This window comes from Emys orbicularis, chromosome 7 (genome assembly GCF_028017835.1).
Source record: "Emys orbicularis isolate rEmyOrb1 chromosome 7, rEmyOrb1.hap1, whole genome shotgun sequence".
In the NCBI taxonomy this organism is placed as follows: domain Eukaryota; kingdom Metazoa; phylum Chordata; order Testudines; family Emydidae; genus Emys; species Emys orbicularis.
The window spans coordinates 38,046,669-38,061,878 of NC_088689.1; the positions used below are offsets into that span (position 1 = coordinate 38,046,669).

At 42.1% G+C, this 15,210-nt stretch overlaps 1 protein-coding gene across 2 annotated transcripts in view; it reads right to left on the reverse strand.

Annotated features, from left to right (window-relative positions):
• Nucleotides 1-15,210, reverse strand: part of PCDH15 (protocadherin related 15) — a 751,423-nt gene that overhangs the window by 188,522 nt on the left and 547,691 nt on the right. For both annotated transcript variants that reach the window (XM_065407245.1, XM_065407244.1), the window contains exon 20: nucleotides 1,157-1,273. In XM_065407245.1, coding sequence (XP_065263317.1) covers nucleotides 1,157-1,273 — 117 coding nt within the window. The remainder of the gene's footprint in view (nucleotides 1-1,156; nucleotides 1,274-15,210) is intronic.

Genomic DNA, 15,210 nt, shown 5'->3' on the forward strand with positions numbered 1-15,210 from the left:
ATAGAGTTCAACACAGCAATGGCATTAATCAAATAATGTATACTAATAATAAATAAATATTGATACTATTAACCTGAATTTTAATAGTACTCTCTTTACAGATCTTAAACATACAATGGGCCAGATCCTAAGCTGATGTAAATTAGCCCAACTCAATTGACTTCAAAGGAGCTAGACTGATTAACATTAACATCAACTGAAGGTCTTTTCCATTTTGTGTTTGGATTTTTTGCAAAGGGATAGCACAGACAGGACATATTAAATATGACTTATATAAGTACAGCCTTAGTATCTCAGTGTTAAAAAAAACTACTTTGTACTGTATTTAACTATAACTGATTTATGTGGAACTCTGTCAAAATATTATCATTAGCTTTTAATGTGCATTGCAAACACTCTCTCAGAACACCACTCCTTGAGCATTTGGAGTGTATCTTCTTCTCCTCACTATTCTAAACATTAACAATTAAAATTAAACACTTCTGACAGAATATCTTTGGCTTTTATTGTCCTCGGTGTATCAGTTGGTCACCAGTGTTCATGAACCTCCTTGATTACACAAATAGATATTACCCATCAGAAAAGCTCACAAGTCAAAAATTTGCACAGTTCTGTCAATCAAGAGCTTCACCAGGGAACAGTGATAAGAAACCAGTGGCATAAATAATCTTTATCCCCAGATCAACCAAGCTCAGTTCAAATACTGCCTTTCCAAAAAGGGCTACTGATGAACTGTGCTGTTTTGTAGAACACTAGTATGTCACATAGATTGGAAACTCACAATGACTGCAAATCAAGGAAATGACAAGCTTGCAAAGTTGTGTTTTGTTTTCTTTTTAAGCCACAGAGCTGTTCCAAATGCAGGCAGTCATGGGTTTGCTTCCTGCCTATTCTTTTTATCATCTGTGCCATGAAGCCGGATAACTTCCCATCAAAAAGAAGCTGTATCGTTGATTTGTCAGCCTTGGGAAAAATCATTTGAAATGCAGCCTATGTCAATGATGACAAAGGACAGTCTGGGATAAAAAATTTATGCGAGCTACTGCTGTGCGAGACTCATAATAATCTTCTTTGTTGCTCAGAGGGTTAGGTCACATATGAGGGTTAAAGATTATTCCCTCTTGGGTGAAGTGTATTAACAAAATCATTTGCTTACCAGAGGATCCTGATCTTCAGCTGAAACTGTAGAGATAACAGTGCCCTTGATTGCATCGGGAGCAACCATTCCCCTGTAGAGAGCTTTGCTAAATACTGGGGAGTAATCATTCATATCCTGCAAAATATAATTAAGAGTTTAGTTCTCAAGTTGAAACAAGATTATGGACCTATCCACAATTGTTCTTTCAAACTATACCCATTCACTCCCTTCCCATTAGAGAACCCATTTGCCACTGTCAGCCTTTCCATACTCTCAATTCTATTACTATCACACAAGCCTGGCACCCAAGAGGAAGATGCCAAATTTTCAATACAATATTATTGTGTGAGGGATCAACTTAAAGTAATTCTACTTCAGAAAACAGTCTGTCACCCAAGTAAATAAAGCTTCCAGGGACTGCAGAGATTCTTATGACAGTTGTTTTTCAAGCAATGTCCCACAATATGGCTTTGTTAATTTTCTAAACCGGATGAGCTTGCTCTTTCCTGAAAGTGCTTTTTACACTATATGTGACAGAATGACAAGAAAATACAGGACCAGCTTACTATAAACACTTTATGAGAGCCTAAATTATGCTTTTCATAGTGACCTATGTATTGTGAAGGAAAAATTTAAGTTAGAAGCAAAGGTACGTTATATTGAGGGAGGCAGTAAAAAGAAAATAAAAATATAAAGCAAAGTTCAACCATGCTCAGCTGAAGGACCATTAATAACTGCCCTATCAGGAGCCAAATACATTTCGAAGCTTCTCTCCAGCAATACTGTAATTCGTTAATAGGAACAATCATTTACCTTGATAGTGTGATCTATCCTGAAATATGTACTTTATAAATAACACAATCAGGATCAAGGCCCACTAAATTTAGTTTTATTTATTTTATTTTTTTAAATTAAACAAATGCAACTTTAAACCACAGTTTTTACTTTTCATTTAATGTCTGTTTTCTGCTTTAAATCTATTTTCATAATTTGAATGTATTAGTAACAGATTTATACATTTTTGCAATTGCAGAGAAAACAGATGAGTTAAACTCATTAAAAAATGCATGTTTGACTTTTTAAATGACCAAAATCAAAGAGGGAGTGCATGGAGATGAGCACATTGTCCCAAACGTGCAGGAAAAATGCCAACGTATGAAGGATGTGGTTTTAATTAGGCTGCACCTTTGTTATCTCGTTTGGGAATTATCTGGCAATGCGCTGAACTGTACAAATTATCATTCCCTCCTCACCCATTTCCAACTACTTGTGGAAGGTGGCCATCAGTCCCCCCACAAATCCACCACCCTCCCCTCACATAAGGGGATTGTTAGGAGCTTCGGTCTCATTCGCCAGCTGCTTTAGGGGATGCCTTCCCCCAGAGTGTACTTCCAATTCCAGTTTTTCAGGGAACCAGACCCCTATAGAACAAGTACCTGCACTGGACACCTGCCACTAGTTTGGCTGCCACTCCCCACTGCCCGCCAGGTTCCCAAATACTTAATAAGTCCCTCCCAAACCAAAAATATATCCTGGATCGGAGAGCTGTATTCCATTATCCCTGAAAATTTTGGTGTGCAATTATCAACTTCCCACTCCTGATGATTCACACTTTGTAAACCTACAGAGGCCTGATAGAATCCCACCACACTGTCCACTGTAGTATTTCAAACCAGTTTGCAGTCTGCCCTTGGTAAAGGTCCCGGATCTGCCCTAAATCTCTCTGTCCTTGATGAATAAGTCCCCCCACCCCATACAAAATCCCAGATCATTTTCACGCTGGTGTACAGTAATAATTTCAACTGCCATTTCTTGGATGCTCCTCTTGCCAAGACAACTCAGGTTTGCCTCAGCACCAAAGGCCCAGCTGCAAACCTCTAGGGAACTGGCTGCCCACCTCTGGGCCCATAGCTCCAAACATTGGCTCTTCCCTTGCTCCTGATATAACAACCCTTTATCCATATCAATATGGATAAAGTAGAGTAGCCTCAATAACGAGGCCCAGCTGTGAACTTCCAAGGGGAACTGGCCACCTGCCTGTGGGCCAAATGCGAGACAGAGCTCTACTGGCAGGTCAGGGCATAAATAGATATATAAACTCTCCCTGCTGGTCCACATGGGGCCCAATGGCTTTCAAGAGCCTCTCTAGACAGTCCCTAGATCAGGTGATGCCTAACTCCCTTCCCCCCCACCACCACCACCACCAAAAGGAGGGGGGAACCCTTAAAAGAGCCACATCCTCTTTCTTGCTGCTTGACCAGACAAATCCCTCCCCACCTCTGAGGCTGTGGGGGTTGAATTTTGCAAATTGTTCAATTAAAATAGATCAGAATTCCTTACATTGGATTATGGGGATAGAAATGGGTGCCTTCAAATTTGCTGACCTTTTCCAGCTGGGCATCTTACTTCATCTGACAATGTAAAATGGAAGACTAATTTACACAAACAAATCACATTTTTCTAAATACTTCAAAGTGATGCCAAGTTTGACAAAAATTAAGGCCTTGCTCTACCTTGCCCCGAAAGACTCATTCTGGAATCTTTGTATTGCTGTGTGTGTGTGCGCACACACATGTGTATGTATATATAGAAAGAGTTTTGAAGCATCACACAGCAATCTCAGATTACAGGAGTCCATCCACACTCCATTTTTGATTATTACTATTTATTATTTGTATAACTGTTAACATCTAGACAGAATAAAAAGATGGTTCCTGCCCCAAACATGGGGAAAAGATGCTGGATTCATCTAGTGAAGTTGATCTGATCACATATACAGGTGTAAGCACCAAAACAATCAGAGAGTCTAAATTAAAACTAACCCAAGTACAGATTTAGGCACCAGCTATTATGTACTCCATACACATTTTAGTTCAGGTTTAAGACTGTCTATACCAGTGGTTCTCAACTTCCATAGTAGGATCCCTGCTGGAACTACCCTCCTATTTAGCAATAAGGGAAGGGCAGGTCATGAACTTGTGACCATCTATCCCCCACCCCAGATGAGGACTCCTGGTATCAATCATGCTGGAAAAAATCCAAGTAACAATGGAGATCATATGCATGTCCTGGGGATATACCCATGTTGCAAAATTCCAGGAAAATAATGGCTAAACAAATCTTAAATACAGCTCTTCTAATTTCATCTAAATTTTGCCTCCTATGTTAGGAAAAGGGCATGGGGGGTGGGTATAATAGGCCAGGGAAGGCCGTTGCCATGGGACACTGGGCCAGGGATGCTGTGGTCCCGGGCCTGCCGGTGCGACTGGGGCTGCTCTGGCCGGGGCTTGGATCGGTCGGCTGGCTGGGGCTACTCCGGACTGGGCTTGAATCGGTTGGCCGGCTGGGGCTGGCCTATGGCTCCTCTGGCGGTGACGGCGGGGGAGCGGCTTGGGGTTCCGGCCAGCCAGGGGCTTCTCTGGCCACAGGGCGGCAGGGGGCTCTGGTTGGAAGGGGTGGGGCTCAGGACCTCGTGTGGAAGGGGTGGGGCTGTGGGGCTAGTCTCCCCAAAGGGGGGTGGGAGTCTGTAGCCCAGTGGGCCAAACTTACCAGTATTATATTCATTGCTTTGTTATTTTGCTTTATTATATTTAATAGTAATGCAAGGAACCTACAGGCTTTTATCCTGTAAGATTTGGCTTTAGTAGATAGTGTGAGGCTTGAGGCCTCTAACCTTTGGTATAGATAAACTTAAGTAACTCATAAGTTATAGGGAACTGAAAGTAGCATGCAAGAGGGGGAATTTGGTCCAGAATACTGACATCAGCCACTCACAGAACACAGCTGACCCCAGCACAGAACATAGTTGACACCAGCTTCCGGAAAGTTCCGGGCAGGACCTCTGACCGCAAAGCTACCATGACAGCAAATTGACGTGTATGCTAATAGGGTAACATCATACATATACTAACCTATAGAAAACGGACACCTTAAGGGAAGGAAATACAAATAAGGACCTCTATTGAATATGCATTGGTCATGGAGCTTCAGCATAACCTACTATAAAAGTAACATCCCAGGGGCAGCAGAGAGGTTGTCAAGATGTAGACCATAGGAGGGGCAAGAATGATGGCCACCAGGGAAGATAAGGACGGTGACAGTGATGAGAAAGATAATGGTTAAGTTTGAAAGATAAGGGTGTAAGTATGGACGTCCAAATGTACTTTCTGTATCATCTCTATCTGCTTTGTTAAGTTTAAATGTGTGCATAACTTTGGTAAATTATTAATAAATCATATATTTATATATAGAGAGAGTTCCTATAGTGTGAGTGTTGTACCTGTGCACATCAGGGTTCCCAAATTATATGGTAATTTTACAATAATCTTACTAGGCGTGATCTTGGGACAAGAACCTGTTAATCCTCAAGTTACAATTATATATACCCAACTTTGGGTCAGGCTACAAGTCCACCCGTCACACATGGAACAGGGAACTGACATTTTCAAAATGTAAGAAAGAAAACAAACAAACAAAAAACCACCCCACCTACATCCCACCCAACATCAACAACCCTGCACTGATTTATCAATAAGTTTAAATATGCAAACACAGAAAAGTCTATGAATCCATTAGATGCATAAGTATTAGCTATTAGATGTATAAGTAAATATAGCATTTGCATTGTGGAAATGTTAATGATACTATAAAAATCTTGGCAAAAGTTTTCAAAAAATAGGATCCTCCAGTTATGCTCCTTAACCTCTACATTCTTAATGACTTCAGTGCAGGGCCGGCTCTAGCTTTTTTGCTGCCCCAAGCAGCAAAAAAAAAACGCCGCCCCCGAGCCCCCCCCAGCCGAGCGGCCGCGCCGCCCCCCCCCCGAGCGCCGCCGGAACCCCCCCCCAGAGCGCTGCCGCCACCGCGCGCCGGAGCCCACCCCCCCCTGCGCCGAGCGCCGCCGGAACCCCCCCCAGCCGAGCGCCGAGCCGCCCCCCCCCCGCCGAGCACCGGAGCCCGCCCCCCGTGCCGAGCGCCGCCGGAAACCCCCCCAAGCCGAGCGCCGAGCCGCCCCCCCCCGCCGAGCGCCGCTGGAGCCCGCCCCCCCCCGGAGCCCGCCCCTGCCGAGCGCCGCCGGAGTGTCCCCCCCCCCCCGGAATGCCGAGCCGCGCTCCTCCCGCCGCCCCTTACCAGGTGCCGCCCCAAGCACGTGCTTGGGTGCCTGGTGCCTGGAGCCGGCCCTGCTTCAGTGGGAGCCGCTGGGTGTTGAGCAGTTTTGAAAACCAGCCTACTTATTTGAGAGGCTAAATCAGGATGTAAGAACCTAGTTTGAGGTCCTGTTTTTGAAAGTCTTCATCTTTTAATTTTCATATTTGACATTCATTAGATTTAAACTTGTAATCTTAACATAATAGTAACATAGGTTTGGGTAGGGTTTTTTATTATTTTTATTATTATTATCTACTTATAATTATATGGCTTTAACTTTACCTCAAATTATAATGTAAGTCAAGGAGAAATTGTATTTTTAAAAGTTAATGCTTCTGTCATTGGCTTGGGAGAGGTATGATGCCATGTTTGGGGAGAGAGACACACACAAAGCAAAACAAAGAGGAAGCCCTTTCTATGGGATTTGGAGTCAAGGCTCTTGGACACTTACACAGACCTGCAAATTACCTCCCTAAGGGGAGGATTTATCTGAAACTGCACATATTTTCCTTTGTGCTGGCAGGATAGTTCTGATGCCAATAATACATTTTCTTTTAAGTGGAAAAATGTGAGAAGGGACAGATTTTTCATGCCAAAACAGTTCTGGACTTGTACTTCACTTTGGTGATTTTTAAAAATCATCTCCTGAAGGGTTCTAATTATTAAATAATACATTGCAGCAAAAAGTAATTTGCAATTCTTCCTTTCCTGGTTTCGTTTGTTACTTCTTTTCTTTCACTGTCTTTAACCTACACAGTTTACTTTATGTTCTTAGTGTTTGCTGGCAAACAATCACATTCATGGACAATGCAAACCAAAGAAGCATGAATTAAGTGGATGTAAACTCCTACTTCACAAAGAGATTAAGACAGTCACCCACTGCATGCAAACAAAGCTTCTGCATTCATTGTGTATTTGACTCTTGATTAGTGAATATGAATGAGACTACGCATGCCAATGGGAATGAGAAGGTCTAAACTACAGGTAGAGTATCTCTTTAAAGAAAGAAAAGCGCAACTTTTTCAATACTTTGACAGGAACCTTCATCATGAGCTCTCCAATTAAATTAGAATCTACTACTTTCATTTATAAAGGTTTAAATACAGGATGGCCAAATGGGCCTCTCAGACATTGTTAAATAACTTTTTTCACATATTGGGACTGCAATTCAAATCCCCCTCTATCTGATTAGACAGATCAGTGATTAAATAATTAAAAAAAAATCAGATCAATCTGATTGCATTTTCATTACTAGTGATGCTACTTGAATGGATGTTATGATTTTTCCAAGATCTGCTCATATTTGTTACATGGTGGTCTCTCAACTACAACCCTAGGAATATCACATTACCACTGTCCTGGAAATCTGAGGGAAAAGTTGTTTTTGTGCTTATCTGAACCTACTGAGGTTCTTTTGTTGCTATTTGGAGTCATGTCCCAGTTATTTAAGTCTGAGCGATGTTATTTATGGATCTGGTTATGAACAGTAACCATTTCCTGTCCATATTCCTTTAATTGTTGTGGTGAATATACGAAGCCTTATCCTCTGCTACCCTGTTCCTGTGCTTCCTGTAGGAACTGTAGAAGGGTGCTTTAGACCTGGTCTGGCCTTTGGTGTAAGTTAGAGTAGCTCCATGGCAGCACCTCTGTGGGGATATTGTCCAGCAGCCATTTCTACATCTTTAATGACCCCCTTTACACTGAATTGCATCAAAGGGGACATAGAGCAGAAGAGAACTGGATCCACTGTATATTCAAAAGACTATCTTTGACACAGAGGCATAGACATTTCAGGTGTCCCCCACTCCTGCTTCCTCATTGAAACTTACCAGAGACATAGATGAGAGACGAGCAAACCATTTCAGATAAAATAAAACCAAACCCAAACAATCTCCCAAACCAAACCCAGCCTGATTTCTTTTAATTTGGCAGGTGAAAGTTCAGATTTCAACCTTATTTTACATTTTCACATGCATCTGCACTTTCACGTTTCAGCCAGTACCAGAAGCAGGAGTGCCAAAGTGTCAATAAAACTGCTTTCCCAGTGTATCTGGCTCTAGACGGAGGCAGTACAGCAAACCTCATTAGTTTAGAAAGTGCATCCTTGCAAAATTACATCCTTAATTAGTTTGAATAAGCATTTGGCGCATCTGCCTCCAACGTAAATCTCTTATATTTTTGAGGAACACCTACTACTAATTTGGATTATACCTGGATTGCATTATAGTTGAATAAAATCCAGAACAGAATTCCACAGTGGTCTTAGTTCAGAAGTTTTTGTCTTTGCAGATACCCGTAAAATAATTTATAATTTTGTTTCTTTCAAAGACCATCAGGAGATGGGTCAGAGCAGACCCTGAAACAAAGTGAGTCCAGACTCTTGACTGAATAAACTTATTCCTTCAGTAGATACTTTACAATACGGTGCTATATATAGCTGTTACTGACTCCTGTACGGGGATTCCTTATGCTATAAATTGAGACAGTCTGAGATTTTGCCCAGCCCTTTAAGTAGTACAGATTTTAACCACTCTTTTTGGTGACCATATGTGATTGTTATATTTACCGGTAGTCCCTCAGAGAGCAAAGGTTAATCCCCAAACTTCTTGTAAAACTTGCCTAAGTGACATATTTGATTGTTAGTTGAATATATATCACTTTTTTTTGTGATAACAGACATTCTGGACCAGGGAGGATGAGGATCCTGGTCCAGGGAGGATGAGAGGGGTCAGCAGCTTAACTGAATGGCACTAGCCCATGCACCAGCTCAGGTGCATCCCCTTCTCCCAGGTCCAGACTCTTAAAAGAGCCAATACTCTAGTCCAGAAAAATACCCACCTTTGAGATTGTGGGCAGTGAGGAATGCTGCAAACAAGTATATCGGAATGTAAAATGCTAAGGGTTAAAGAGAACTAGCAGCATAGGCCTTGAGTAATACATATATCCAGCTGGCTTCTAAAACACAGCATGCTGGCTGGCATGGTAGCTCATCCTCTTTTACTAGTGCTCAGTGGAGCGGTAGGCATAGCTCTTACCCTGCTGTTTGTGTCGGTTAGAGAGTGGGGAGGAAAAGACACTCCCTATACTGTGTTTTGCTCCACACAAACCCACCAACTGCTCCTTTGCAGCACAGCGAAGGATTCTCCCCTTTCACTGGAAGACTGGCTTTGTTTCAGAGGCCTAATAATCTTTTGGGCATATTTATGGAATATTTAAGGTAAGCTACACACGTAAGAGAAGATTTTTTTTTAGTTGGGAAAATCATATCTGGATCTGTCAACCACAACAATGTTGCTTTAAAACATCTCTATTGTTTTCAGATAATACATGATAAGTTCAGCATTCTCTGAAAGTTTTTGTCATCTTCTGTATGTTCTTATGTGTCCTTAGTGACTGAAAATCAGAGACTTAAGATAGAAATGTCAGAAAGAAGAAAGAGAAATCCTGTTTAAGGATGATACAGAACAGCCACTGCTATGGGAAATGAAAAGGAAACCATATTTATATATTTATTTTTCTAAGGTATTTGAATCAGCAGCAAACGAATATGCATATAAAGTCAATAGTAAGGCAGAGGGACTTTGCCCTAAAACTGCCTTTCCACCAAGACTAATTTTACACAAGAACTTTTCCTAGTAAATCTCACGTGTTTGTGCTGAATAAAATGTCCTCTCCCACTTGGCAGCAAGATATTTTGGCAATTTATGGACAGATAAGAAAAAGGGTTATCCCTCTCCCCCACACTTTTCAACAGCCAAAACTGCCTGCTCATTTTACATATTAGACACCAGGCTTCCAGTTTGGGGTTTAGGTTAAAATAAAAAATAATTGATATCCACATAAAAATCACTATGGAGTTTCAGCAGAATTGACAGTGTGTACTCAAGAAAGGTCCAGGAGTGGAACAATGGGTGTGAGAGTATATGTACTTTTCTTTAAATTTGTGGCATAAATCAAGGCAGGAAGTAGTTGGCAAAAGTTCTAGGCAGAAACTCTGCATGTGAAATGGAGAGAAAGAGAAGCTTTAGTGATAATACTGTTTTTCTTATTCTAATAAAGTTCCTTTTCAGTATCAGAAGAAACTGACTCTTTACAGCAATTTATTATTTTCACAGTTTCTTTGTCTGTATTGACAGTGATGTATAGTAAAACTTCAGTCTCTCCCTACATTATAACTTGGTATAGTTAATACTATTTGTCCTTAGCATTTATAAGCACTAAAAAGCATCAATGATGTTGTAAAAGAAAAAGCATTGTTTTTTTTAATTATTATTATTATTTCTGGTGAAAAATGTCAATATGCGGAATTCAGCCTGCATCTGATTTTTGTTTAAACATGGGAGCTGAGCATAGTCTTCATTTCTAACACCTCAGATCTGGGCCAAGATCTTCAAAGACTAGATGCTTAACTTACACTCCCGACTCCAAAGTTAGGCACATAAATAAATTGGCCTGATTTTCAAAAGGGCTGAGCATGCAGAAGCTTTTAAGGAACCATGGCTTCAAGGGACCATGAGCCAGGTAGGGATAGCTGGAGTGAAGCATACTCCAGACACACACCCTAACTGCCCCAACATGCCCCTTCACCAGGGCCTGTGGGGAAGGAGGTGAAGGAGCTGGTTATGAAATTACTTACCTTACAATAAACAGTGGTTCTTAAAGATGTGTTGTCCAGATGTATTCCACTTGTGGTCTGCATGCACCCAAGATTAGAATCTTTTGGCCAGCTTCTCAAGGAAGCTGCCTATGCTGCCTGAGCCCTAATAAAATAAATCCTAATCTGAGCTGTGGGATATAAATTGGCTAATTTATAACAGAGTCTAATATAGACCGACATCTACTTTGATAGTCTCTGCATTGAAATGGCCTGGCCCTATCAATATGTCTGCATATACTAAGAAGAGTCTTGAGAGACTCAAAATGTAAATTCTAAAGTAAATAATTAGCTAGTGCTCTAAGGACACAAAATATATGTAATGTAACCTCCCCCTCATTGGTATGTGGTTTGACAGAAAGCAGATAAGTATCTTTGGTTCAAATGAAAACCAGTAACTACCTTAGGTAATAATCTGGGATGGAGCCTATGTGTGACCTTATCCTTATGAAAAATTGAATATGGAAGGTCTGCCATAAGAGCCTTATTTTCCCAAATTTCTGGCTGATGTAATTGCTTCAGAAATGCTGATTTTATGGATAAATGTAGCAATGAGTAAGTTGCCAAAGGCTCAGATGGAATCCCATCAAACTCTATAGGGTCATATTGAGGGTCGAGAGAGGGTAAGTCTCCCCAACTTGGGGGGAAACAAATGCAAAGCCCTTTAGGAATTCAGCCACCATAGGGTGGGAGAAAACTGTGCAACTCTGGATTAGGGAGAGGGGTGAGATGTGTTGATATAGATGTTAAATGCACTCAAGTAGAACTAAGAGACAATTCTGAGTTCTTGAAAATCAACAAGTAGTCCAGGATATCTGGGATGTGGGTATTTATAGGGGGTAAGTGACGTTGCTCAACCCACTGCCACCTGGCAGCATATGTAAGCCTGGTGGAATCCTTCCTGTTCAATCAATCAAAATGTTTTGAAGATCTAAAGGACATGATCTCTCTATATCTGTCATCCATCCAGAATGTGAAGTGGAAGAAAGATGGATTCAGATGCAGGATGCTCCCATCTTCCTGGGAGATCAAGTCGAAAAGAAGAGGCAAGTGTTTTGGAGGGTATGTTGATAGGCTCATCAGACCCAAGTACCAAAACTGAATTAGCCACATTGGAGCTCCTGCCTGATCTCTTTCAAAAGCACTGTGATCAGCAGGATAGGTGCATATCATCTGGGTGCATATCAGCAGGATGGGTGCATATCATTGTAAAATGAAGAATGTATCTGATAAAAAAACCAAGCAGAATTTGGGTAATTTCTTGTTCTCATCTTTGTAAAGAGGTCTACTGATGATTGACCTCATTCCTGGGAGATGCTTCATACTACGGACTCTCTGATAGTCAACTCATGGTCCATGGGGAACTGTCTGCTCAGGCAGTCTGTCAATGAACTGCCCTAAGTGCTAAGAGGCTTATGTGCAACCTCTTTTCCTTCTGGGTCCATCAGCAATGAACTTGATGGAAGTTGAGAGAAGCTCCCCATCGTACGACGGATGCATCAGTCACAAGGAGTTTGGTGGGAAGAACAAACCAACCTTGCACACATGACTGGGATTTTTCCACCAATTTACAAAGGGAAGGATATTGAGGGGAACTAGCACTGACTTGATAGGTGTCCATTTGGTATATACACCAATTTCAGACAGACTTCCATATAGCATAAGTGAAGGTTAGCATGCTGCATGACAAATCTACATGAGGCCATGTGCCTGGGAAACTCAAACAGGTTCTCACTGAGGTATGTGACTGATTCGGTAGCTTGTTAATGAGGATTGTCATAGATTTGAGGCAGGTAAACTTGAGGCAGTTAAGCTCTGGCTGTGGGGGAGTCTATCACCAGAAAAATTCCTAAGGTGCATAATCCTTCTACAAAGGTTTTTCATATTGACTCATTTAATAGCAATGTGTGAATAAATTGGGCAAAGCAAGTTATAGGATTCTTCACAAATATTACACAATAGAAGTAAAGTCAAAGCATAATAAAGGAACAAGGTTTTCTCCTTATCATAGCTACACTTTATATTCTGTTTCTTGTTTTGTTTCACATTGCTTGCATTCGACAGAATATGAAAGGAGCAGGAAAGGACATGTATTTCCCATAGTTCCCCTGTGCAAAGGGTAAAAAAGTATGCTGAGACTGCAGTACCGGAGAAAGTTCATATACCCTCATTTAGCAGAATGTATAGTAGCTACCCCTGGAACTATTCCACATAACAAAATGAGGGCTGATCCATGGATTTCTTGAAGCCATCTCTATTGCTAACCCAGCTGTCATCTTAGCTCTAGCATGATCTGTTCCCCCCCATCCCTTAAAGTCATAAAGTCATGTTTACAAGGATTAAAGGAGTCTTTTCTACAAACAACTCTCTAAAAAAACTAATATTGGCATTGCTGGAAAGAAAAGAGAAAATGCTAAACACAATGGTAAGTAAACCAGGACAATCATCTTGGAGTGGGGATGAGGAGAACGGAAGTACTGGAGAGAAATGGCATTAAAACTGAAAATCAGTTTAAAAAAAAAAAAGATTGAAAAAGGTAAGACAGTTACTAACTAAAATACACTAATGGTCAATAAGGTACTCAGACAGCTGGTGGTCAATTGAGGGGAGGATAAAGACTAGTGCAGGATAGAAATATTTGAGTTGGGGGATACCAGAAGAAGACAAGTCTGAAAACCTAACTGTATTTCCAGAGATATTAATAAATATTTTAACAAGGGTGACCCCAAGACACCCTTTATGTCTGCCTCCAACAGAACTTCAGCAATATAAATGTATAATATTTAGATAGGTAAAATAACATCCTCTTTCCCCTCCCTCAAACTGGGGGAAGTAAATAATTAGAATTTAAAGTATTAGATCTGCATCCTGGGCTGCATCTAAACTGTCCTCAGCACAACTGAGTGAGGTGGGGGTTAAAGATAGTTATAAGGCCAGCTACCTTTGCAGCTCCTGGATCCTGTAGCAACTGGGGATTGGATTAGTCCCTGTTATAAATTAGAGCAGCCCCAGAGTTTCCCCAATTTACTCCTGGCATTCTAAGGGGCTGTTTCAATAACTACAGATCCAAGGCTTAAGGTAGCACAAAAGCCATAACTCTCTTTCCTCTTATACATATACCCCCTGTGCTAGTGATTGGGAGGGAGGATGACAGCCCCATGGCAACTTTGAAGGCGTAAGGGTGGTAAAGGGGGTGTCCTTGGTCTGCTAGTTACAGCTGCTTTCCATTACTAGATGGATGCAAAGCAGTCATAGTGGGGAATGGAGTCTGGCCATAGATATATATTCCCTTTTTCCTCCCCACCCCAGCAAACCAGTGATACAGTTAATGACTGTAAACATGTTTTTTCTTTACTGCTAAGATGTAAAATACCCGGAACTCTTATGTGTTCTGACTGTTGCTAACCAAAGATAATTTGGTCTAGCATGTTTTGCTATAACATTTATAAATTTTTTAAGGAAAATGTAAATAACAAAAATTAAGCAGCACATTTCTCACTACATATATTAATACAAACAACAGTGACTCAAGATGACACTTCAGTAATAATATAAAATATAATATAATATAATATAAATACCTTACAAAAGCTCCTTTGTAAAAGTGCTATTTTAGCCAACAAGTACAATTATGCTATTCGACTTGCACACACCAACAGGGCTGGCTCTAGCTTTTTTGTTGCCCCAAGCAAAAAAAAAAAAGGGCGGAAGCCGCAGGAAGCGCGTGGAGGCTCGCAGGGGGGGGAAGGGCACTGCAGCCCGCTTGCAGCTGGGCGAGAGGGGCTCCCCCCTCTGGCCTTGGGGTGCCTCTCCTGGCCGGGCAGGCGGAGCCCCCGGGGGCTGCAGGAGGTGCTGGCTCAGCCACTCCTTTAAAGGCGGCTCGGCCGGGCCGGGCTCAGAGCGGCGCGGGAGGCTGAGGCTGGTGCAGGCGGCGGGGAGTGGCGCGTCCCGGGGAGCCCGGCGGCACGATGAGTGGCGGGGATCGTTAGTTGCTGCCCCCCCGGTCCGGGGTCCGTGCCCCTGCAGGGCTGGGCTGGGACTGGCGGAGCGCGGGGAGCTGGCCGGGGGCTCCGGAGCTGCGGACCAGGCTGCCAAAGTGGGGGAAAAAAAAAAAAAAAGAACCATGGCAGGGCGGCGGAATGTGCCGCCCCAAGATTGGCCGGAATGCCGCCCCTTACAATGTGCTGCCCCAGGCTCGTGCTTTCTCGTCTGGTGCCTGGAGCCGGCCCTGCACACCAAAACCATTTGGCATTTGCCCCTCAGTCCACTA